At 42.0% G+C, this 25,855-nt stretch overlaps 1 protein-coding gene across 1 annotated transcript in view; it reads left to right on the forward strand.

Moving 5' to 3' along the window:
* KYNU (kynureninase) overlaps positions 1-25,855 on the forward strand; it is a 202,514-nt gene that overhangs the window by 122,676 nt on the left and 53,983 nt on the right. Inside the window, exons 9-10 of the mRNA XM_060257263.1 lie at positions 11,429-11,527; positions 17,157-17,230. Coding sequence (XP_060113246.1) covers positions 11,429-11,527; positions 17,157-17,230 — 173 coding nt within the window. The remainder of the gene's footprint in view (positions 1-11,428; positions 11,528-17,156; positions 17,231-25,855) is intronic.

The raw sequence follows: 25,855 nt of genomic DNA on the forward strand, positions 1-25,855 counted from the left end.
GTCCATCTTGGGTGGCCCTGCATGGCATAGCCCACAGCCTCACTGAACCGCACAAGCCCTCTCATCACGCCAAGACAGCAATCCATGAGAGAGAGCCATCTAGTATGCTACCTTTAATAAAGTGCTTGTTATCACTGATCCTGAGACTCATCAATGCATAGAACCCACTATACAATAATTGGGATACTGATGGATAGAGAAGATGCAAAATCTTGGATACATATTTCAATTCTGTGCTGGATTCACATCAGCAGTTTCCTTGTAGTTCCTACCTAACAGTCACCGGCTGGCTCCATGTGACAGAGATTCTCTATGTAGCTTTTGTTGCTGCAGCAAAAGAAGGAATATTTGCTGTCAAAACAAATCATCCTCACAGCAGTTTCCTTCACATTTGCCCAGCCTCAGCCTTCTGTGGCCACCATCCTCTCCACTCCATCCACTGGACGGCTGTTTGGGGGCTTTTGGAACAAAATCAGTAATTGCAGTAATTGCTAGATCTCTGAGACATTATAGCAATCTATTGGCAAAATGTGTGTCTTTCTCTGAATTCCCTGCTTGCATGAAAATAGAATGCCTGTAATTTGACTATGAAAAGGGTTATAGAATTACTTTAAAAAAATGAAAGCAGGGGATTCAGAGGAATTTAAAGATTATGGCAATAGATCTAGCAATTATCTACTTTTTAAAAGCACTGCCAAACCCCTCTACTGGCACAGGTAGAGAAAATGGCAACCATGAGGGGCTGAGGGAAGTAACATAACACTGATGTGAGTGGGACTGTGGAAAATGTGCACCTTTCATTGTAGACCACCTGCTCAGATGCTTGGACTGTGTTCTGCTCAGAAAGATTGGAAAAAAGCAGATTTGGAAAACAGCACTTCCATGAAATATGGAAAGGGAAATATAGATAGTTTGTTAATTATTTGTCCCTTGGTTCACACATGCACATCTATGATATACTTTTTCATCGCTTGATGACTCATTACTCAGTGTTTAGCAGCTGGATGTGTGGATTTACTTCATCATAAAGCATTGTGTGTGAAATGATGTGAGTAGATATGTTCTTTTTAATGATGTATGCTCTGCAATGGCTCATTCTCACTTACAGGTCACAACTTGCTGTGGTACATATTACAAGAAATGGTGCCAGAGAAGGCCTCCCTGCCCTGCACAGCTTTTGTAACTTGCAAAAGAGCCATTTGGTTTATACATTTATTTAATTCATTTGTATCCCAAAGGATTCTCAGAATGACTTACTGTGGTTCTCCTGGCCCCCATTTTATCCTCACAACAACTATATAAAGTAGGTTAGCTGAAAGTTTGTGACTGACCCGGGAAGTATCCATGGCACAAATTGGGATTCAAATTATCCAGATTCTAGTCCCTCTTAACCATCATGAGTGCACTCAGTCAACAATCTTATTTACCAGGGATAGACTGGCTGTTTAATTTACTCTGAACACTGTTGGTGGCCACTGGCAAGCTGGGAGCAAGGAGAACCAAGACCAGTAGCTCTACTACCACTGCTGGGGCCACACAGATTTGGCCAGAGGTGCTGGCAATAGTTGCGGAAGGTTGATTGCAAGGGCCTCTCCACACTTCTTGAACCAGTGGTCTATGACAGAAGAATGAGCATGTGCTATCACAAAATGGTCAGAAGCCATTTTGTATGTTCAGAAATCCCAAATATTCACATTCACTCCCAGTTCTGATCCCTCTCCCAAGATTTGTAGATTGTGGACCCAGAAGCTGTATCTCTCCTCTTTTGAATCACTTCTCTGACAATTAGGAAATATTTTAATTATTTCAACAGTTATGCTGCACCTTGTGTTTTCACTCAAGGCAGCATATAAAGCATAATTAAAATTTTACAGACTAAAACCAACAAATACCTTCTTCCTAAGGCTATAGGCAGAACCGGAAGTTTTCTTGGAATTGTATTGCTAAACTACAGAGATCAGTTCCTTGGAGAAAACAGTGGCCCTGGAGGGTGGGTGTTAGAGCATCACAACCCTGCTGAGTTTCCTCCCCACACATTGCTCCCAAATTTCCAGAAATCTCTGATCCTGGAACTGGCAACCATACATTCTTCCCCTAAAAGATGTCATCTGTTCATACTCTGTCAAAGACCCTGGCAAACAAGTGAACTTCACAGCACCTCCTAAAGATCTCCAATGAGAGGATTCCTCCATTAATATCTTCAGGGGGTCCATTCCACAGTGTGGGAACCACAATGGGAAAGGTGTGAGTTCAGGTTGATAACATGTGAGCCGCCCTGAGTAGGGAAACAACCAGCAGGTGACAGCCTGAGAACAGAAGCTGGTGCATAAGAATATATGGGAGGAGACATTCTCATAGATATGTGGCCCTTTTATCCTATAATATGGTTGAATTGCAAATGGAAACAGCAATATTGCTAAAGCTAAGCAGTTCTAGGTCTGATCTGTGCTTGACTGAGAGACTTTCTGGAAGCTTTCTGGTACCTTGAGTTCCATTACAGAACAAAGGCAGAATGTGAATGAAGTGCATAAGTAAATGTAGTTTGAGGTGGGCTGAGTGGTGTCTTTGAAGGGAAACTGTAATGGTTGTACAACATTCCTTACCAGTGAAGTGGTGCTGTTATACATCTGAGTGTTTCGGTTCGATCAAAGATTTCAGGTTTTCATGGCTGGTAACATCATTAGGGTTTGTAGAATCTTTCGGGATCAAGTGCCGTGTTCTACTGGAGAAAGTTTTCCTTCCAGACGTTTCGTTCTCAGCTGCGGAGAACATCCTCAGTGGCATTGCAGCCGGAGCAGGCGCTCAGACCTTCTTGGCTGCTGTGCATTGAGTGGGGCCAGGGCTGCTGGAGAGCTACTATTTGTAGGCTGGAGGGGGTGTGATGAAAGGGCAATTGGTTTGTGGATGTGCCCATTGTTTGGTGGGGCTTCCTGGAAGGGTAGTGATAAGGAAACTGGCTGTTAAATGTGACCATTGTTCTGTGTTAATTGCTGGGAAGGTTGGAAGGGGTTTGAAGATAAGGAAGATGGTTGTTGACTGTGCTGATTGTTCTGTGGAATTTGCTGGTTGTTCTGAGACTTTCTGAAATTTATAGTCTGTAGGGTGTTTTGCAGAGCTGGGTACCAAGATTGGTGGATGAAAATGCCTTCTTCCTTTCTGTTAAAATTGTGCTGGTGTTTGTAAATCTCAATAGCTTCTCTGTTCAGGCGGGTATGATAATGTGAGACCGTAGAAAGGACTTCAGTTCTTTCAAAGTGGATGACGTGGTCTCCTTCTTGAAGTGCATGTTCAGCTACAGCTGATTTTTCTGGCTGAAACAAGCGACAGTGTCTCTTGTGTTCGGTGAGATGGGTGTTGATACTGCGTTGGGTAGTGCCAATGTAGACTGCACCACAGAAGCAGGGTATTTTGTAGACTCCAGGGGTTGAAAGTGGATCTCTCATATCTTTGGTCGAGTGCAGCATGTGGCGGATCTGTTGTGTGGGCTTGAAGACTGTGTCAACATTATGGTGTTTGAGAATTTTGCCAATGCGGTTGGTGACAGATTTTATGTAGGGCAGGAAGGCTGTACCCACATATGTGTGTGGCTCGGGATTTGGTGTGGATGGTCTCCTGGGATGGAGGGCTCTTCTAATTTCTTGTTGGGAGTATCCATTGGCCTGCAGTGACTGTTTGAGGTGGTGTAGTTCCTGTTGGAGTTGGCTTGGTTCACAGATGCGTGATGCACGGTGAATGAGGGTTTTTACAACTGTACGTTTTTGGCGAGGATGATGATTGGAATTCTTATTTAGATAGTGATCGGTGTGTGTGGGTTTCCTGAATACAGTGTGAAGCAAAATACCCTACAGTCTATAAATTGCAGAAAGTCTCAGAACAACCAGCAAATTCCACAGAACAATCAGCACAGTCAACAACCATCTTCCTTATCTTCAAACCCCTTCCAACCTTCCCAGCAATTAACACAGAACAATGGTCACATTCAACAGCCAGTTTCCTTATCACTACCCTTTTAGGAAGCCCCACCAAACAATGGGCACATCCACAAACCAATTGCCCTTTCATCACACACCCTCCAGCCTACAAATAGTAGCTCTCCAGCAGCCCTGGCCCCACTCAATACACAGCAGCCAAGAAGGTCTGAGTGCCTGCTCCGGCTGCAACGCCACTGAGGATGTTCTCCGCAGCTGAGAACGAAATGTCTGGAAGGAAAACTTTCTCCAGTAGAACACGGCACTTGATCCCGAAAGATTCCACAAACCCTAGTTTCGGTTCTAGTTGTTCTGAATTCTGGGGGGATTAGACTGAAGCTGTGGTAACTGTTTTTAGTTTTGTGCTGGAGGCTGCACTGGTGACCTCTTGGAAACCTTTAATTAAAGTTGGTTCCTTAAACAATTGTGTTACAATACCCTAATAATCAAAATACAGTTCTTCCACCTTGCTTTAAATGTACAAAGCAAGACTAGATAGTTTGGATGCAAGCACAATTAGGCATAATGAATTTGTGTTTTTGTCATTGGGTCCTAGTTATCAGGAAGAATGGCACACTTATGTTTTAAACACCATATTTACTTGAAAGGAAGGTGACCCTGAACGCATGATGACCTATTTGAAATGTTATACATTAAAAAATTGGACATAACTGTACCTTGTATGCAAATGTAGGCTGCTCCCTGCCCTTTTTGATAGCATACCTGTGAAAGAAAAACCTAGTATCTCTTGTATCTGAGTGAAAAGTGTAAGTAAATTAAGTGGTTGACCCAAATATGCCCTCTTTCTTTGGAATATAAGAAGTGCTTTTCTGGACATGATCAAGGTCCACCGTATTCAGCATTCTTTAAAAGCACTTGTCGATCCATCAAAAATTAGCCAGTCGTTTACTAGCAGACTACAGCTTTCCTTTTGTCCTTCTCATACATTTCTGTTCAGCCACCATTTCTAGCTATATTTGGCAATGATGCCTGTGAGTTCATCCCTTCATTTTGAGGAACTTTATAGACTGGCAGCCTCATTAGTGGTTTCATTAGGATTAGCATGTTGCACTTATGAATGAAATTACTTTCTGAGAGCAAGATAGTTTAGGGAAGATTTAATATACTGAAGTGTTTCTTAAAAGGATTTAAATGAAACAGCAGACATAAACGGATCGTTCCAAAGCAGCAGAAAAGAATGAGTCCAATAGAACCTTAAAGGCTAACACAATTTGTGGTATGGTGTGAGCTTTCGTGAGTCAGTGTTCACTTCTTCAAATTCAGCTAGAATGTGAGTCCATCTGTCCTATATATTGGAAATGGAGTGATTTCAGATGCAAATGACATTTGCAGGGAAGTGACAATAGGAGGCTTAATTTGATTAGGTGTGATATGCAGAGAGGTAGTAGGCATGGAAAAATCAACATTGGTGATAAGCCAGGAAACCTCAGTCTTAGTTCAGTCCAGGTGGATGCATTGTCTTGAGCATCATCATCAGTTGCAATTCAGCAGTCTGCCTTTCTAATATCCCTATGGAATTCCTTTGTAAGAGAACTGCTGCTTCTAGATCAGCAACTGAATGTCATGGAAAGTTAAAATGTTCCCTCACTGTTTCTCTTTTTCTTTTTTTTATGTTGTAGTTTCTGATGCCCATTTCTTCTTTGTCAAAGGGGCTGGCCTGCTTGTTAGGGTGGAGGGGCATTGCTGACACATGGTGGCATAAATCACATTACAGGATGAGCAGGAGTAGGAACCTGAGATGGTATGACTGATGTTGCTGTGTCCACTGATAGTGTTGCTAGGATCTATATGAGAGCAAAGTTAGCATCTTGGTTTGTTGCAGGCCTTGGTATCAGAGTCCATGTTACTGTTCAGTAGTTTATCATTGCAGATGAGAAGTTGTTTTAGGCTAGCAGGCTGTCCGTAAGCAAGAAAAGTCGCCCCCTCCCATGTGTGTGAGGAAAGTGTCACTATCCAGCATAAGTTGGTGAGAACCAGAGAGGATTGTGAGGAACTCCAAAGGGATCTCTTGAGGCTGGGTGAGTGGGCGTCAACGTGGCAGATGAGGTTCATTGTGGCCAAGTGCAAAGTAAAGGACATTGGGGCCAAGAATCCCAGCTACAAATACAAGTTGATGGGGTGTGAACTGGCAGAGACTGACCAAGAGAGAGATCTTGGGGTCGTGGTAGATAACTCACTGAAAATGTCAAGACAGTGTGCGTTTCCAATAAAAAAGGCCAACGCCATGCTGGGAATTATTAAGAAGGGAATTGAAAACAAATCAGCCAGTATCATAATGCCCCTGTATAAATCGATGGTGCGGTCTCATTTGGAATACTGTCTGCAATTCTGGTCACCGCACCTCAAAAAGGATATTATAGCATTGGAAAAAGTGCAGAAAAGGGCAACTAGAATGATTAAAGGTTTTGAACACTTTCCCTATGAAGAAAGGTTAAAACGCTTGGGGCTCTTTAGCTTGGAGAAACGTCGACTGCGGGGTGATGTGATAGATGTTTACAAGATTATGCATGGGATGGAGAAGGTAGAGAAAGAAGTACTTTTCTCCCTTTTTCACAACACAAGAACTCGTGGGCATTCAATGAAATTGCTGAGCAGTCGGGTTAGAACGGATAAATGGATACTTCTTCATCCAAAGAGTGGTTAACATGTGGAATTCACTGCCACAGGAGGTGGTGGCGGCTACAAGCATAGCCAGCTTCAAGGGGGGGTTAGATAAAAATATGGAGCAGAGGTCCATCAGTGGCTATTAGCCACAGTGTGTATATAGGGGTGTGTGTGTGTGTGTATATATTTGGTCACTGTGTGACACAGAGTGTTGGACTGGATGGGCCATTGGCCTGATCCAACATGGCTTCTCTTATGTTCTTAAGTTGTAATTGAACTGGCTTGACTTGTGAGCTGTAGGCAACTACCAGTGGTATTCTGTTTTCATTTTCTTCGGGCTTGTCTTGTAGCATACTGTCCCTGGATATCATTCTGGCTTTTCCAGTCATCTTTATCACCATATCAGGTGGATATTGTAGCTGCAAAAATGCCTGTACAGATCCTTCAAGTGAGTATCTCTGTCTGAGGGGTTGGAGCAGATGTGACTATAGTGTAGGGCTTGGCTATACACAATGGATTGTTTGATGTGGTTGGGGTGATAGCTGGAGGCATGTAAATATGTTTGCCGATCTGTCAGTTTCTAGTATAATGTGGTACTTATGTGTCCCTTGTGTATCCATATTATGGTGTCCAGGAAGTTGATTTCTTATACAGAGTAATTCATAGTTTCAATGATGGTGGGATGGAAGTTGTGGAAAGCCTGAGAAATTTCTCAAGGGCTTCTTTGCCATGAGTCCAGATAATAAAAATGTCATCAATGAAGCCCAAGTAAAGAAAAGGTGCCAATGGGTAGGAGTTCAGAAAATGCTGTTCTAGATCTACCATGCAAATGATGGCATACTGTGGAGCCATGTGGATACCCATGGCTGTGCCATTGATTTGGAGGTATAAGTTCTCACCAAACCTGAAGCAGTTATGGATGAGAATAAACATGCAGAGTCCAGTGGCAAGATCCGCAATGGTGTTGTCAGGGATGATGTTTCTAATGACTTATAGTCCACCCTGATGGGGGTTTTTTTGTCTTCCAGGACATTCTGTTGCTGACCTAAAAGTAGCAGTTATCTCACAAAGGAATTTCAAAGGGAGGTTAGAAAGAGGAACTGCTGAATTACAACTGATAATAAAGCTCAAGACAATGCATCCACCTGGATTGAAATGGGACCTTGGTTTCCTGTCTCATTACCAATGCCGATTTCCCTAGGCCTACTACCACTCTGCATATCACACCTTCTATTGCCATTTGCCTGCTATTGTCATTTGGCATCTAAAATCATTCCACTTTCCAATATATAGAACAGGTACACTCACGTTCTATCTGTATCTGAAGACGTGAACAATGACTCACAAAAGCCCATACTCTACCACAAATGTTAGTCTTTAATGTGCTACTGGACTTACTCTTTTCTTTCACTACGAACGGACTAACACAGCTACCCATCCTGATAGTTCCAAAGGCTTTTTGTTATTATTGTGTGTGTGTGTGTGTGTGGAATTTTATACATTCACTCTTCACCCTCCCACCTTGCTTAAAAAGAGGGTTTAAAATATGTAAAATATTCTTTAATTTGTAGTCTATGCACAAAACGTGCTATCATTTTCCTTCAGTTTCATAAATAGTGTAGCTTTGTAACTCTAATTTTGGTATTGCTCTTTAGTTTAGGAATGCTGCCATCAAGTGGTATTTCTATGTATAAAACAGACTGCATTTTTAAATCCAGTTTAACAGGTGTGATTCAGAGACAATTCTATAGAGGAAATAGCAATCTAAAATTCTTAGTAATGATTTGGGAAACTGCCTTTTAACTTGCTTCCTGTCGTGTAAAAAGATTTATCTCCTCAGCATCTTCATCCTCCAGAATAAATAAGAAGCGTAGAGTACCTAAAGAGAAATAAAGACATATATACACAGTCAGAGCTTGCATAATATTACAAACAAAATGAGTCTCTCTTCCTTTGGCTACAGAGAAGAGACTCCTAACTTCCTAAAAATAAATGTATTGGAACATAAACTGGTGCTATATCCAGAAATACCTGTGAAGTATGATCAATCTGAAAGCATTCCTCTAACTGGCCCCTAACAATATCCATATTTTGCTGTTATGAATTGAACTTACTATATGTAAATCAAGTCTGACAGCAACGGAGCCTCCTGGAGCCTGCCGCATCGCGGCGTGGCTGAAGGGGAGATTTTGCCCCCCCTGGAGGGAGAGTGGACTCTTTGGCATGCTTTCGAGCATGTCTCGAGGGGGCGGGGCTTCAGCGCTGCTGTTGAAGCCCCGTTTACCGCCACGGCAGTCCTCTCGACGTCTTTTACAGGGTTTATGGCATGCAGCCTGGGGAGGACCGGTTAGCCTCCCCCTTTTGGGGAGTTAGGGGTCTGGCAGGATCAACCTTTGGTGTGGTCCGAGGTGTGTGAATGCAGACTGTCCTGGAGACTCGATTGGATGGGTGCCTTTTGCTGACACTCGCGTCTGGTGTTTGGGCCCTCCGGTGCGAGCCTCCCTGCTGGGCCTGCCTAACGGGAGCTGTGGCTCACAGCTCTGGCTGGGGGGCCGGGTCTCTCACCCACTGAAAAAGGCAGGGGAGCGGTCTGAGGAGACCCCTGGCCCTGACCTGGCCACAGTTCGGTTGCCCTTACTGTGTTATTTAATAAAGTGGCCCATAGTTTCACCAATCTAATTGTGTCCGTCTCTTTATTCTGACTTGGGGGGGCAAACCATGGATGGGATCCAGGCAATCTTACCCATTTCTCCTCTTTACCACTGCCTACATCCCAGATGGTTTTGACAAAGCGGGTGGTTTTTGATCCCCAGAACAGTCTTTTTTGTGTGTGGCCAAAGAGGATCGTCTCTTTTCTTTTCTCATCTGCTGACTGGATCCAACCCTATGTTTTAGTGCTTTATTTTCGTATGATTGTTCAACAAATGTGCAGGTGTTAATTGTTGTCACTGGAGATTCATATGTCTTTCTGACATTCCTGTTGTGTGCAAACAGCATATTCCAGGACGGCACAATTTTTGATCTACCAAGCTCTATGCAGCTCTAGAGCCAAACATGATAACTGTTTTGGGACCTTTGGTTATTAATGGCTTGGGGCTTCAAAAATGGGAGTGAAACATGGTTACTTAAATTTGGTTAAGGAGCAACAAAATGTATCATGTGTTCTGCAACTTTTCGAGTACATTTTATAGAAGAAGAAGGTTGGTTTTTATACCCTGTTTTTCTCTACCCTAAGGTGTCTCAATGTGGCTTACAATTACCTTACCTTCCTCTTCCCACAATAGTTACCTTGTGAGGTAGGTGGGGCTAAGAGAATTCTGAGAGATCTGTGACTGGCCCAAGGTCACCCAGCAGGCTCCATTTGGAAGAGTAGAGAACCAAACCTGGTTCTTCAGACTAAAGTCCAATGGTGGCTCAGTGGTAGAGCATCTGCTTGGGAAGCAGAAGGTCCCAGGTTCAATCCCTGGCATCTCCAAAAAAGGGTCCAGGCAAATAGGTGTGAAAAACCTCAGCTTGAGACCCTGGAGAGCCACTGCCAGTCTGAGAAGACAATACTGACTTTGATGGACCAAAGGTCTGATTCAGTATAAGGCAGCTTCAGATGTTCATATGGTCTCAACCGCTACACCATGCTGGCTGGTTCTCTATTTGGTTATATCTACTTTTTAGTTTTCAGGGTTTGAGCAACTTCACAATAGGCCACTCAAACACAGGAGTTCTCTTGATGTTCATTAAATTAAAAAAAATAATAATTCATACCAATATCCTACCTAACCAATTTCCTGTTTATGTTTTGGCTAAGCAGAGATCACCCAATTCACTCAATGTTATTTAAGGCAGAATCCACTTGCAGTTCCACTAGCTTCTTTCAAGTTAAAAAGGTAAAGGTAGTCCCCTGTGCAAGCACCAGTTATTCCTGACTCTGGGGTGACGTCGCCTCACAAAGTTTTCACGGCAGACTTTTTATGAGGTGGTTTGCCATTGCCTTCCCCAGTCATCTACACTTTCCCCCCAGCAAGCTGGGTACTCATTTTACTGACCTCGGAAGGATGGAAGTTTGAGTCAACCTTGAGCCGGCTACCTGAACCCAGCTTCCACCAGGATCGAACTCAGGACATGAGCAGAGAGCTTGGATTGCAGTACTGCAGCTTTCCCACTCTGCGCTTTTAAGTTTACCTTCCTGTAATTGGAGTATTCTCTCATCCAGCCCTTTTCCACAGATCATATGAGTTGGCAACTTATGTACAGCTAATACAGTAGCATAACACTAAACATAAAATGTGACTTTCTCTTTTGTTTGGATGTAAGTGGTATTATCAGTCAATTGGACAAGGAAGCTGTGCAGATGAATGGAACCTGAAGGGAAAGCATAACCGATTTCGCACACAGCTCACCTCGGAGTCACGTCCCTCTTCACTACGCAGCGTCTGGTTGGATTTCCCACCATCTGCGCCGGAGGAGCAGGAAGAGCCGCGGCTTCTGCCTCGCAAACGGAAACTGGGTTTTAGCGATTTCCGTTTGCGACGCTGAAGCCGCGGCTCTTCCTGCTCCTCCGGCGCAGGTGGTGGGAAATCCAACCAGACGCTGTGCAGTGAAGAGGGACGTGACTCCGAGGTGAGCTGTGTGCGAAATCGGTTCATGTGTTTTAAAAGACATGACTAAAATCCATTTCATGTTGATGTATATAAGGCCCTGGTTTGTGTTTATCACGTTATGGATAAATTTATGTCTGAAAGTAATTCATTTTTTACTCTTACACAAAAACTAGGTGCATGAGAATATTTGTGATTTTTACATTTATGAAGCATGTGTAAAACTATTCCTTTCTCCATAAGGGTTGCTTTGTTGGATTTGACATGGCTCATGCTGTTGGTAACGTTGAACTGTATCTACATGACTGGGGAGTAGACTTCGCCTGCTGGTGTTCGTATAAGGTGAGAAGATTTGCAGTGTTCCAAAGCAAGTGAAATAACTACGTTACAGCGGGTTCTGTGGAAATATATTCAGCGTCAAAAAGGTTTTGAGGTTGCTGAAAGCATAAGAGATCTGTTCAGCAATCATTTTACAGAAACCACTTTTCTGGGTTATGTTTTAAATACATATCCATATATTGCTCTGGCCTGGATATCCCAGCTTGTCAGATCTTGAAAGCTAAGCAGGGTTGGCCCTGGCTAGTATTTGGACAAAGACCTCCAAGCAATACCAGGGTCATGATGCAGAGACAGGCAGTGGCAAGCCATCTCTGAATGTCTTTAGCTTTAAAAACTCTCTGGGGTTTGCATAAGTCAGCTGTGATTTGATGGTACTTTCCACCACCATCATCTCCCTATCATTTTGCACATGAATATGCCTTATGTCACACTTTCTGTTATCAGGCAAGACTGTATATCCCAGAATCAAAACTCCCTTTGTTGCACCCACTAGAATGATAACACTGCATCTGGCCCAAGATATGATGAGTTCCCTGGAAGTGTTATCTTTAAGGAGATCATTACTTGGGCCTATTGTACCTAGGAGTTCTCTCATTATCTTGTATAGGCTATTGTCCCTCTTCAAGCCCTTGTACTCTACAATTATGCCTGACGACGTTCCTTTTGTGAGGTCCCTAGCCCCCAATAATTCTGGTATATGGGCTGACAAAGAACACAGGCTTATCAAAAGAGAACTACAGAGAAAACATAAGGAGTTTAAAAAAATATATATCGTACTTGTTCGGAGGGAATTTTTGTCTCAATAGATGCAATACAGATGTAATAATGCATAAGAAGAAGGAGAACTTGTGTACGAATGAGGGATATTTAATTTTGGCTGTAAAAACTAACAACTCAGCATTTGGGGCAATTATTAATATAGGCACCAGAACTCAAGGCAGCATTCCCTTCTGTATTCATCAAGAGTCATATTTTAAAAACCTGCCTGCTACTCCAAGCAAACTTTTTACTTCTGAGATACTTGAACCTGATGGCCCCTCTTTCTGACTGGCCTGAGGTGACCTCTTCTCAAGATGATTCAATGCCTCCACTCAGTGAAGGCCCATGGAGCAGACCTTATACCAGACAAATTCTTCAAATTAAATCCATTTTGGTGGGTAAAGATCCTTGCTCTGCTGTTTTGACAAATAAACATGTCTGGAGTGATCCCAAAATTTTGGAAGCACAGAATAATAATTCTGACCTTCAAGAAGGGTCAATGCTTGGACCCAGGCTTCAATTGTCCTATCAGTTTATTAACTTGCTTGGGCAAACTATAGTCTACCTATTTGCTAGATGCCTTAACTGATTAGCTTGAATGGGGTGATGTTCTGGATCTAGAGTAGACAGGTTTCAGGACATGTAGTTTAACCTTGGACCATTGTCTAGTTCTATATCATTTGATTGAAAAATAAACCAATTTCCCAAATGAAGAAGTAGAGATAGGATTTAAATCCTGCCCTTCACTCTGAATCTCAGGCTGGTTTCACACTGTGAAACTGACACAATTTTATCCTGTTGCGGAAAAAAAATCCACTTCAGTTTAAACCATTTTCAGGCTATCAGACAGCCTCTGCTGAAGCAGCAGGATCCTGGCAGTGGCTGCCCATTCACACTGCTAGTCCGGCTCAACCACAGACCCGATGCAGAAAAGGTGGTCTTTTTAAAAACTAAAGTAGTTGCCCACCCCCCCCCCCAAAAAAAAAGGAATCCTTCAATGTTCAGATGGACTCAGAATGGGGAAGAAATCCAGCAAGTGAAGCAGTTTCCATATTTGGGTATCCTTTTCACATCTAATCTAAAATTAGATATCAGTCACTGATAAGGAGAAAAGCAAAAATCTATGCCAACAGTATATTAAACTTTTTTTTTCCTGAAATGGAGGTGGGAACTATGTTCCAAGTGCTGTTCATGTCTTTAACCTAAAAGTTATTCCTATTATCAGCTGATTCCACATTTGGCGTTTGCCTCCCTTTCACTCCGAGGTTGCTCCATGCGAGTGTGATTTCCCAATTCCACAATAGAGGATTTCTCCCAGATTCAATTCCCAATCTGTTCCATGTGTTCTGATTCCGCATTACTACTGCTCCCAGAGTTTCCCCCACAATCGTAGCAATTTCCCCCTCCCTCATACATTTCCTTTTTTTTTAACACGCATGCGTGTTTGCGTTACAACACAATCATCTTTGTTTGCATTACAACGTAATGCCAGAGGCATAATACTGGCAAAGTCATGTGTTTTCCTTTCGCCTTGCCATTGGCAGGTTATCTAAGCCCCGGGAAATCTGAGTCAGCGATCCACCATTTTTATCCACACACGCTGAATGCTAAGTACACAGTTTTTCAATAAAAGCTATAACAAATTACAAACAGATGCATGAAGGTGCGGGGGGTGGGGGGAAGGAGATTTATGCAGAGGGGATAAGGGAGAAAGTTTCCCCAACCTATCAAAAATATAAACCTATAAACATAATCAAATTCCTGTTTGAGGCCATATTGGGGGGGGGGTCGATAAAGGTGGCAATCGCGCATCTTTAAAATAGTTCGTGTAACATCGCTATTTATTTAGTTGTGTTGTAACGATCTTATTTGGAAAGAAAATTATAATAGGAGTGATTTTTAACGGAGGGAGGAAGAAAGGAATCACAATGCAATGACACATTATCAAAATCACATGGAATACCATAAAAAATGGGGACGGGTGAAAGCAAGGGATGTATTCAGTAAAAGAAAATCGCGTTACATCATTATACATTTTTCACGTTGTAATGCGAAACGTGAGTTGTTTAAAAAAATTACTCTATTTAAGGAAAATATTGGATAATTTTCAAAGGGAGTAAAATTAAGTAAGTATGACAAAATAACTGGGTGGAATCATGGGCGTGGAGTTATGTGGGTGTGTTCTACTGATGCGAGAAGTTTGACAGTGCATTGGTGTGAGTTCCGCACATAAATTTTGAGCCCCGGAACCGCATCAAAAATAAACTTCTCGCATTTTGCCGATCTCCTAAATTCGGGCCGACACCGCTTTGGAGGCGGGTCAAACTGCCGCCCCCGGTCAAGATATGCAGGAACCAACATCTGCCCCAGGGGAAGCACAGCGCCGGAGCAAAGGCTAATGCGGAATCAGCCATCCTTTATGCAGTAGTCATAAGGATTGTCTCTGTAAATGAAAACGGACCATCTTCTTTTCTATGTTCTGCAAAAGTTATGAAACATTCATCACTGTGTGGCTCTCTATTCAGAACTGGGCCAACCTTCCCTTGAGACAAGGGGTTAGTTACACGTGTTTAGACTGTTCACCTTACTTGAGCAGCAAGAACACTCTTGAAATAAGACTATGTAGACGCTACCCAGGCCTTGGGCTTTCATGCAGCATTTGCTTTGGTGAGAAATCATGTAAAATCTATCAATCACCAAAAGTCTGCCTTTAGAGCATGAATTATCTGTGCATCCCAATTTTTTGGGTATTTCACCTCCCAAATTGCTTCCCTCCTACACTTACCTGTTAAGGTGTTCACTGTGGCCAGACTAAACGTTCACCCTTCAGCCGTTATGAGGGGTAGGTTCATGTATTAATCTTATTCAGAATGAATCTGCTCCTGTCCGTTAGCTAAGATTAACAGAATAGCACATATCCTTCTCGAATGTCCGCTGTATGATAATCTCAGAAGGTATTATGTTTCCCTGTGTTTGCAAGCTCATTTTGACAGATATTTCAGTAACTTGCTTACACTTTTACTTGCTGACAGGGATCCAAAAACACCTCTAGCAGTTGCAAAAAACAAAAAACAAAACCCTCCTTTTGTGTATTGAGTGATGTAATTAACAATAACTATTCTCTGCTCAAGATGAATGCACCATAGAGCTTTTATTGGATAAAAGGAAAGTATAGCCCGGCTTCATCAGATCTTGGAAGCTAAGCTAGGTCAGTACTTGGATGGGAGACCACCAAGGAAAACTTTGTAGAAGCAGTCAATGGCAAACCACCACTGCTAAATCACTTGCAGTGAAAACCCTATGGAGTCACTGTAAGACGGCTGTGACTTCATGGCCTTTTAGACACACACAGGCTTTTTGGACCAAAGGCTTTTTCACATTTTTTTTGTTTTGGTCGATTCTGGACACATACTGTTGCAGTGTATCCCTTGATTTCAACATCATTTTTTCACTTCATTTTTTTCTCATTTTCTCTCATTTCTTTCCCCTCACTCTTTTTCTGCAAGCTGATTTTCAGTCACCTTTTCCCTTGTGCATAACATTTCTGTTGGTTTTCTTTATCCCTCCCATTCCCACACACGTCAAGACCACTTTTCAATTATTGGATTGTCATCATTTCTATACTTTCAGTCACTGGGTCTGTTCTGGTAGTTGTATATACACTGGACTGGAATGGTTCTAATTGGGCCTCAGTACTTGTGCACAGTCTGAACATGTATAAGAGATATTCTGACATGACACACCCAGGTCAGAGACTGAATTGGGTAACAGCCCCATAAATATAACTAAGAAAAAGTATTTCAATTAGGTATCATGGTTAATTACCTCCAAATGATGTTAGAGGTTCTGCAGTGGATAGGAGTTCCATTAATCTGGAACAGTCACGAAAGAAAATACTTGACCAACATTGCACAAATCTATGCGGTGTAAAAAATTAAGCTGGCTTTAAGGTTACATCATAGTCACTGACATTATATTCTGTCTGACTATGTAGAATGAGAGCAAAGTGCACCTTTAAGACCAACAAAGTTTTACTCAAAACGTAAGCTTTCAAATGCACGCATACTTCTTCAGAGGAGGGGATAGGGTACAGTGGGCTGAAATACATGTAGTTGGTGGGTTAAGAGTGTAAAGTGATACAAGGTTAGGATCAAATGGCAAAATAGTGTAATAAATGGGAAGACCATTTGGGCTGGATCGCAATAAAAGGTAATAAAAGTTGCCTGTTAATTGCTGTTGCTGAAAGCCTAGGTAAAACAAAAGGACTTGTATTTCCTAGGTCGTTTTTGCACTCACCTTCAGCCGGCGCGGCCCCCCTCTTCACCGCGCAGGATCTGCGCGGATTTCGCACTAAACGCCGCGGAGCAGCCAGAAAAGCCGGAAGCTCCCGGCGCAAAAGCCGCTCAAACTGAAACTGCCAAAAAGCAGTTTGGCATTTGCGCGGCTTTTGCGACGGGAGCTTCCGGCTTTTCTGGCTGCTCCGCGGCGTTTAGTGCGAAATCCGCGCAGATCCTGCGCGGTGAAGAGGGGGGTCGCGCCGGCGGAGGTGAGTGCGAAAACGACCCTAGTGATGTTCTTGTCCACCTAATTTACTTTGTAACATCATTCTATGCATTATAAACATCATTCTAGTTTGAAAAAAAGAATATATACATTAGAAAATACATACATTAGAAAAAAAGAATACATACAATGAAAATGGGTTAAGTATATTCAACTTAATATATAGAATGAGTATATGTATGTGTGTGTGTGTATAAATATAGAAGTATATAAAATGAGGTCACTTAACTCCTGTATACATAATGTATTTTAATGTTAAATATATTTAAATGTTAATCAATATATTTAAATGTTAATTTCTACTTTACAGTATCTGAATTCTGGAGCAGGTGGTCTAGCTGGTGCCTACATTCATGAGAAACATTCTCAGACTGTAGAACCTATGTAAGTATATATATTTCCCCCCTGAAAGATCCAGTTTAATACTGAATAGTTTTTCATTGGTTTGTGACTACAAATGTCTGCCTTGAGCCCATTTATGGGAAAAAGGCAGAATATAAGCCTAATGAATAAATAAATAAATAAATAAACCACAAACTGTCATGAACCACATTTTTTTTTGGTTTGTGACTATCCTTAGTCTCTTCCAAGCTGCTGTGGGGTTACTTTGGGGATCCCCTATCAAAACTCTGGATGTCTGCCTTTCTGCCCTTCTGACCCTGCCTATGGAGACTTGGAAGGGCTGAGAGCATAGGGGGGATGATGGGCTTGCTTCCAATGTCTGGCTAGGGGATGGTCTGCCTGAGTGATGTTTCCCTGTGAGTTTGGTGTCACTGGTTTGTTCCATAAACTTTGGTAACTGCAGCTGTCATTTCCAGAGAGAGAGCTGGGGAAACCTTTTTTAGGGTCTGTAACTGGGACTACAAGAGCCCCGTGGCACAGAGTGGTAAAGCTGCAGTACTGCAGTCTGAACTCTCTGCTCACGACTTGAGTTCAACCCCGGCGGAAGCTGGGTTTTCAGGTAGCCGGCTCGAGGTTGACTCAGCCTTCCATCCTTCTGAGGTTGGTAAAATGAGTATCCACCTTGCTGGGGTGAAAGTGTAGATGGCTGGGGAAGGCAATGGCAAACCACCCCGTAAAAAGTCTGCCGTGAAAACATTGTGAAAGCAATGTCACCCCAGAGTTGGAAACGACTGGCGCTTGCACAAGGCGCTACCTTTACCTTTTTTTAACTGGGACTACAGAAATGTAATCCACCCCAATTTGGAGAGATTGTAGAGGAGCTGGCAGTAGGATGAGGTTCCCTGTGTGTTTGGTGTGTGTAGCTTGCAGGGTGTCCATTTTATAAACTTTTGAACCTGCACCTGAATTTTTCCCTAAAAGTACTTTCCTGCGGGCTTCTTCTTCGGGGGGGGGGGGGATAACTTGGTCCCCCTAAATTCAAACTTCACATAACTTGGATGGCTTTCAGAGGAGCATCAGGGGTAGGTCCCCTCAAAGTTTGATGTCTCTAGCTTTTGCAGAGTCTATTCCGTATACTCCTGAACCTCCTCCAGTCATTTCCCCAGAAAGCACTTTTCTGGGGGCACCTCCTTTTTTGTGGGGGGGATTGTAACTCAGACCTCATAAATCCAATCCTCACAAATCTTGGAGGGCAGAAAGAATGAATTCATTTGGAGATCTCCTGTGAGCTTGATACTTCAAGCATACAGGGGAGGCATTCTACCACATCATAAACTGCAGGAACTGATGTAGCCAATCCTCCAAGAGCTTACAGTAGGCCCTGTAATCAGAACCCTGTAAGCTCTTGGAGGATTAGCTGCATCTGTAAATGCTTTTACTGTTGTGAGCCACCCTGAGCCTGCTTCGGCGGGGAGGGTGGGATATAAATCCAATAAAATGAAATAAATCAGGGGTGTGTGGTCTAATATGCAAAGGAGTTCCTCCTACAAAAAAGCCCTGCCTAAACATTTGTGATGGTTTATGGCTCATGAACCTCAAACCAAACCACATTTTCCCCATTTTGTGCCCATTTCTAATCAGGGATTTAGATGAATAAGAGAAATCCATCCTCTTCCACTTCCTGGTAAATAAACCCCAGAGTATGTTGCTGCTTTTCAGGCTAACAGCAAGTTACTGAGGAAAGTTATTAGACAGGGCTGCCAAGCTCCCGCTGGGAGCAGGGGAGGCCCACTCCCCACTGGAAGGGTGCAGGCCACCAGGGGGGTCCCCATCTTTGAAGAGCCGTGTTGCCGCATGACATGCCTGCGTGATGACATCACCATGGAGGTATATTGTGAATCCTAGAGCATCCCCAGCATGACACTCTGAGGTAAAACTCTATGTGGTAAAACTCTATGGTACCATAGAGTTTTATTGTGAATCCTAGAACATCCCTAGTGCAATGTCCCCGGTGCGATGTCACTTCTGGGCGATGTCATTGCGCCACACTTGTGAGAGAACAGCAAAAGGACTTGGCAACTTTTCTGCTAGATAGTTTCTTAGTGCCTTTCTACTAGCTACTCACAACTTAATTATACTGCTTTAAATACTCTTTATTGCTTTCTTTAGGCATGATCCATCGCATCGGTGCCTGTCACAGTAAAACTTCATGTTAGGCTTTGTGTGGTATTCCTACAACTCCAGTAAAGCAAACCACCTTGGTGGGCCATGTGAAGGCAGAAAGGCAGAATATACATTTTGTAAATTAATAAAATAAATAAATAGCAACACAGTATTCCGCCTGCATATATTTAATGCCTTTCTATATGTTAAGGAGGAATTACATTATCCTTTTTTTTAAAAAAAAAAATCTATCTAAAGACTACATGTAATATTTTTTAAGAACAGATTTTTTAAAAAAACAAACAAAACAAAAACAAACCCAAGTGTAAAATGTTGAGAATTAATGATGAATTAAACTTGCTACTGTTCTCCACTTGAAAATGCTATCACTCCATTACAGGTATAATGCGAAGTAGCATAGTTAAAACACAACAAGAGTGGCTTGTTTGCCATGTGTGATCAATATACACATCATATGCATCAGTAGAGCAAGGACCTTGCTTAGAGATGTTGCCTAAGATTGTCATTACCTGGTTCAGACTACATTAAGGTGGCTCACTGGTGATGCTTGTTTTCAATATAAAATGAGCTTAATGGCCTCAAGAGGGCTTCTTCATCTTGGATTATAATCTGTTTCTTCTTTCAATTTGCTAATACATTGTAATTCCCATTTTGTCTGATGAAGTCTGCTTAAGAGCACGTGAAAGCTTCCATTCTGAATAAAACTTAGTTGTTCTTAAAGGTGCCACTTGTCTACTGCTTTGTTCTATGGCTTCAGACCAACACGGCTGCCTATTGGGATCTATCTACATTGTAATACAGTAGAGCCAGTTTGGTGTAGTGGTTAAGTGTGCGGACTCTTATTTGGGAGAACCAGGTTTGATTCCCCACTCCTCCACTTGCACCTGCTGGAATGGCCTTGGGTCAGCCATAGCTCTGGCAGAGCTTGTCCTTGAAAGGGCAGCTGCTGTGAGAGCCCTCTCCAGCCCCACCCACCTCACAGGGTGTCTGTTGTGGGGGAGGAAGGTGAAGGAGATTGTGAGCCACTCTGAGACTCTTCGGAGTGGAGGGCGGGATATAAATCCAATATCTTCATCTACCTCACAGGGTGTCTGTTGTGGGGGAGGAAGGTAAAGGAGATTGTGAGCCGCTCTGAGACTCTTTGGAGTGGAGGGCGGGATATAAATCCAATATCTTCTTCTTTTTCTATATGCAACAGGTAGTCTGAAGCGTCTTAAATTAACCATGAATGTACTGTCTAGGAGACCATTGTATTATATGAAAAAAAATACTGTCTCAGTACAAGGAAAATATGATAACTTGCTCAGAAAGGCAACACTGTGGGAAGGCATGCAGAGTAAGTGTCATAGTTAACAAACTGATCTGCACTTGTTACCCAAAAATGAGAATTATATGAAAAGGACACACCAAGATAGTTCAATACAGTCTATTTTGATTATTTCTGAATGTGTTTTCTGCTTTAAATGCATCTACTCAGGGCTTTTTTTGTAGAAAAAGCCCAGCAAAAGCTCATTTGCATGATAGGCCACACCCTCTGATGCCAAGCCAGCCAGAACTGATTTCCTGTGCTTTACTGCTCAAAAAAACCCCTGCATCTACTAATGAAAAAGAATGCTTGCAGCCTTAGAAATAAGTAACTCAAGTTATGCCATATAGATAGTTTCCTAGAAATAGAATAGTTTAAAATTCTTTTTTAATTGACACTTTTACATGACAGCTTTTGTTGTCTCTAGCTAGTGAACAAAAATCAAAGAAAAAATCAGTTCTCTACCTAATCACTTTTTAATAGTGCCTTGTTTTCATTAAAACTATACCCACATATAGTGTTCAGCAAGGACCTGTGTTCTCAAACCCTTGTAATATATTAAATTAAGTTGGTTTGGATGGGTGGTTTGCTGCATAAAAACAAGACATACTTTTAAAAACACAGTTCCTGTATACTTCAAGAATGAGAGTTGTTATAATTTTTTTTAAAAATATCTTAACATACAGTATGTAAACATTTCTTACCACTTGTAATGCTTTAAGAAATTGCAGGCTGTTGTTTTTTTGATATCAGGTAAAGTAAGGAAAACGAAATGTTTTGAACTAAATAGACATTACAGTACAAGCACTACTGCATTAGATACAAGCCTAGGCTGTCTAGACAGCTAATAATATTATTCAGAACAGTCTAGACACAATAATTCTGATTAATTCTGGAGTCTCCTTGGGCAGTTTCAATTGAGGACTCATTATAGTACTTAGCAATTTACAAGCTGATTTTCACAGATTCTGATTTGCAAGAGATAAATGCCTAAAAGTTGGATGGTTCTTTAAATTCTAGGAACGGCTTTACTTTGTCTCTGGGCTAATTTATAGAGCTATGTACCACAAGAAGCAAGGCAACATCACTGACATGTAATTTTTCTTGTGATTTCTAATATATAAAGTGAAAGAAGGAGAGTAGTCTATAGTTACAAAGGCTAGTGGTTCTTGGAGAATTCAGTCCTCGTGGTTGTAGAAATGATTTCCACCATTCCCTCTGGCAGACATTTGTTTTCTGGGGGAACACAGTAGAATGGAGTTCTGGAACCTCTTTGTGGAAACAAAAGTCTTTAAAAAAAAAGTTCATGAGGGGCACCTGTGTGTTTCTCCATCATTTCCCTTTCGAGAGTTTCAGCACCTCCTTTTCCAGAAAAAAAGCCCTGCCCTTTGGTAATATTACCCTTTTTTCTGGAAGGGTAGCACTTCAGATTTCTTCTGGAGGGCAAAGGCAAAATTTAGAAAGATTCAAACATCATGCTTCCTTAGTATTCATGTTAGGATTGACGGCCTTATATTCATACCATAAAACAAAGAAATATGCACTGTTCTGTATATATAACCCCATAGCTCTTCAAAAGTGAGTAATCCTGCCTACCAGAAAGATCCTCACCTGCTAATAATGTCACTGCAGTGTTATAATGCCCAGTGTGCTGGTGATGTGTCTTAATTCTATGATGCCATGAGGAACTGTTTTATGGCTGTTGGCAGGTGGTGATAGTAGTGAATTTCAGACTGAGATGATTTGAAAACATACTCTTGCATTCTAGAAATTCCTAAGCCATTGCAAGTAAAACTCAATGTTCCTCCAAATTTCAACTCAAACCATTATGGCTCAGTACCAACTCTCTTCCATCACCAGATGACACATCCGCTTGTTTCCTTCTTTTTACCTTTCTCACAGTTTAACAAGGGTTTAGGGGAACACGTGAGGAGAAATAGGGGTTTTCTCTTTTTATTTTAGAAAACAAATAGTATAGAGAGAATACAGAAAGGAAAAGAGGGATTATATAACACTAGAAATAAGGCCTATTGTGAGGGGGAAATGCAGTGGGCTCTAGAAAGAGGCTCTGTGTGAGTGTTCTCCCACCCAAGTGAAGGCATTAACTCCCCCAACCCTTGGTGTCTTCCCACCCACTCACCCCATCTTCCTACCCCCCCAACCACCTCTTCCTCTCCACTATCCCCACACCCTTGGCACACCACTACTCCCCCCACCCATGACATTCACTCAGCCTACCCTCTATGCCTTCCCACCCACTCCCAACCCTTCACATTCACTCACCCCCTTGCTGTCTTCCCACCCACCTCACAGCTGGCTTCCCCCCATGTCTGTGGTGGCTCATAGCCCTGAAAGAGGCCCAAAATGGAGATAAGAAAGAACAATTATGATGAGTGGTGGGCATGACAACAGTCACACAATGCCTTTTGTTAGGCCATAGTAAAGCGGCAGTTCTTTCTGAGACTGGTTGACAGAGAGGACACAGAGAAGCATTGGAGATGTGTCTGTCTCTGAGGTAAGACTGTGTTGGTGGTTTGTTCAACATTCCCAGGCCTGCAGTAGATGGGGACAGGGGAGTCGGCCAGTGGGAGGCCAGAGATGTTGATTGAGCCATAATGGGCCAATGGTTTATGGAGTGCATGGAGAACCAATGGGAGAGCTCCATTTGGCCACCACCATAGAGGAATTATTACCTATGATAGTTGTGTGTATCAGTAATTATTATTCATAACGAAGAGTAGTAGTAGTAGTTCTTTATTCATGATCATCCGACTAGCTTAATATAAACAAAAGCATAAAAACAAAAAACAAACCCATCACCTCTTACACAAGATTCCTGACTCCTACTATTACACATATTATTAAAACTCACAACCAAGATTTACACTTTCAATTTTCTCCTTTCCAACTGAGCAGCGTAACAGAAACGGGCAATCTTAGATGAAACATCAGAATGAGTGTCAGACAGGAGGAAGGCAATTTGCTCATCCTCCTGCCTGCCCGCCAAGGACCCGAGAATCGGAGAAATTAGTCTTGCCCTCAAGTCATTGTAATTAGGGCACTGCAAAATAATGTGGGGAGTTGTTTCAACCTCATTGCAATCGCAGGGGCACAATCTTTCCAGATATGGGTACCTGGCATAACGTCCCAAAAGCACCGAAGAGTAAACTGCATTGAGTTGTGCTTTTGAGAAAGCTATCCGATATTTTGGGATAGTGATGTTGAAAAGATACATGGCCGGGGACAGTACTTCGGCTTGCTTCCCTAAGAAAATGTGCGCAGAAAGACTAGCTCTAGCAGATCTCAGTTCAAGCTCTACTAACCTCAGGCGCAGAAGTTCTTTCGCATCCCTCAGTTCCATCATTGCTAAGGACTCAGGGGAGAGATCACAGAGTCTAAAATGATCTAGACACCTTTTCTCCCAAGTTCCCACAAAAGAGTCGGAAAAAATCAGATGGGGAAACCACCTGGCTTTGGGAGAACCTTCAAGAAGTAACAAAGGGTGTTTAACCACATAGACATCTCGATGCTTGGGATGCCAGATTCCAACCTGATGGCAGTGTTTGGCACACAACTAGGAACAAACAGAAGCTTGCGCAGGAGTTTAGTTTGTACTATCTCCAACGGCTTGGTGGTTAAATAAGGGGCAATTTCAGCGCCATAGAGCAACTGGACCCTGGTCTTTGCAGTATGCAACCTTAATGCTGCAGGCAAGAATTTGGCCCCTTTGGAGATATAAAAACGGTAGATGGCATCAGCTGTTCTTTGCGCAGATTGTGCAACATAGTTCTTGTGTACCAAACGCTTTCCCTGATAATGAAAAATCACCCCCAGGTATTTTATAATTTTTACTTGCTCAATGGGTTTACCATTGAGAAACCAGCAATGAGCCTTGAAACATTTGGCGAAAACTAAAACCTTGGTTTTGTCTAGATTAATTTCCAACTTTTCCTGCAGACTGGTCTGGGTTAGATGGTGAAGGGCCAACGAAGAGTATAAAACAAATATTTCTCCCCAACAATCCCTTCATTATAATTTTTAAAGAAATTGCCTATAAAATACAATAGCCCTTATTTTTGTTGGGATACATTTATATTCAACACTTTAGGGTTCAAATTTCATAACTAATCTGTTTTGCAACTACATTATTGCTTTCATCATTACTGCGTATTCAATATTACATATTTTCACCATATTCACTATGACTTTTAACAGATACGTGTATTCATTTTCTGATCCTATAGGACACCACAAGTGTAGTTCTGTGCACCCTGTGAGTTGGCCCTTGAGATTAAGGAGCTTCTATGTCATGGCTTGAAAATTATGACCTGAAAATTAAATTATCAGGTTTTAGTAAATGCTACTCCAAATGGACCATGTATGTGGTAATTTGTCCTTGTGGAAAACTTTATGTGGGGAGTATAGTTAACCAATCAAGTCAAGAATTCTGGAACATTATTCTTGCACGCAAAACAGGATTACTGAGGCTCCCTTTGTGAATCATTTTGTCATCTACCGTCATGATGATGATTCTTTTTTTGTAATTTTTAAATTTGTGAGTCCCAATTATAACACTGTAAATGTGCACAAATTGCTTTTACAGCAAAAATCTAAGTGGATTTTTAAACTTCAAATAATGTCTCCTAAGTGTTTAAATCAAAAGAATGATCTTATATGCTTTATTTGAAATATACACATTGGACTTGTCACTTTTTAGTGGATATGTTGCTTTAAGGGAATTTGAAGTTATGAATTGGGAACACCTGCCTGTCAAATGTGCCTCTTGCCATGATTGAAATTAAGCTGCTAGACCTATAGTTACCTTTCTCTCACCTTGCACTGTGCTGCTATCTCTTTGTAACAGTATGAAAGGCACTCACGCCTGGTCTCAGAGAGTCAAGCCATGAGTCCTGTCTTCTGTTGATTATGTATGGGAACCAACCTTTGGTGGGAGAGGAAGCTTGCTTGGTGCCACTTTCTTTGAATGTATAATGCTTTGTAGCCATGGTATAAGTAGGGGCAAAAGCTCGCCATTTTCACAAGGGCCATCTTATCCCATGGAAGGCAGTATTTCAATACAATTAATCTTCTGAATTAACCATTGTTGTTAGCTAAACTGCAGGGACTTAACACTGCCTAATGAATCCTTGACATTATTTAGCTTCTCTTTTGGGCAT

This window comes from Heteronotia binoei, chromosome 16 (genome assembly GCF_032191835.1).
Source record: "Heteronotia binoei isolate CCM8104 ecotype False Entrance Well chromosome 16, APGP_CSIRO_Hbin_v1, whole genome shotgun sequence".
NCBI lineage: Eukaryota > Metazoa > Chordata > Lepidosauria > Squamata > Gekkonidae > Heteronotia > Heteronotia binoei.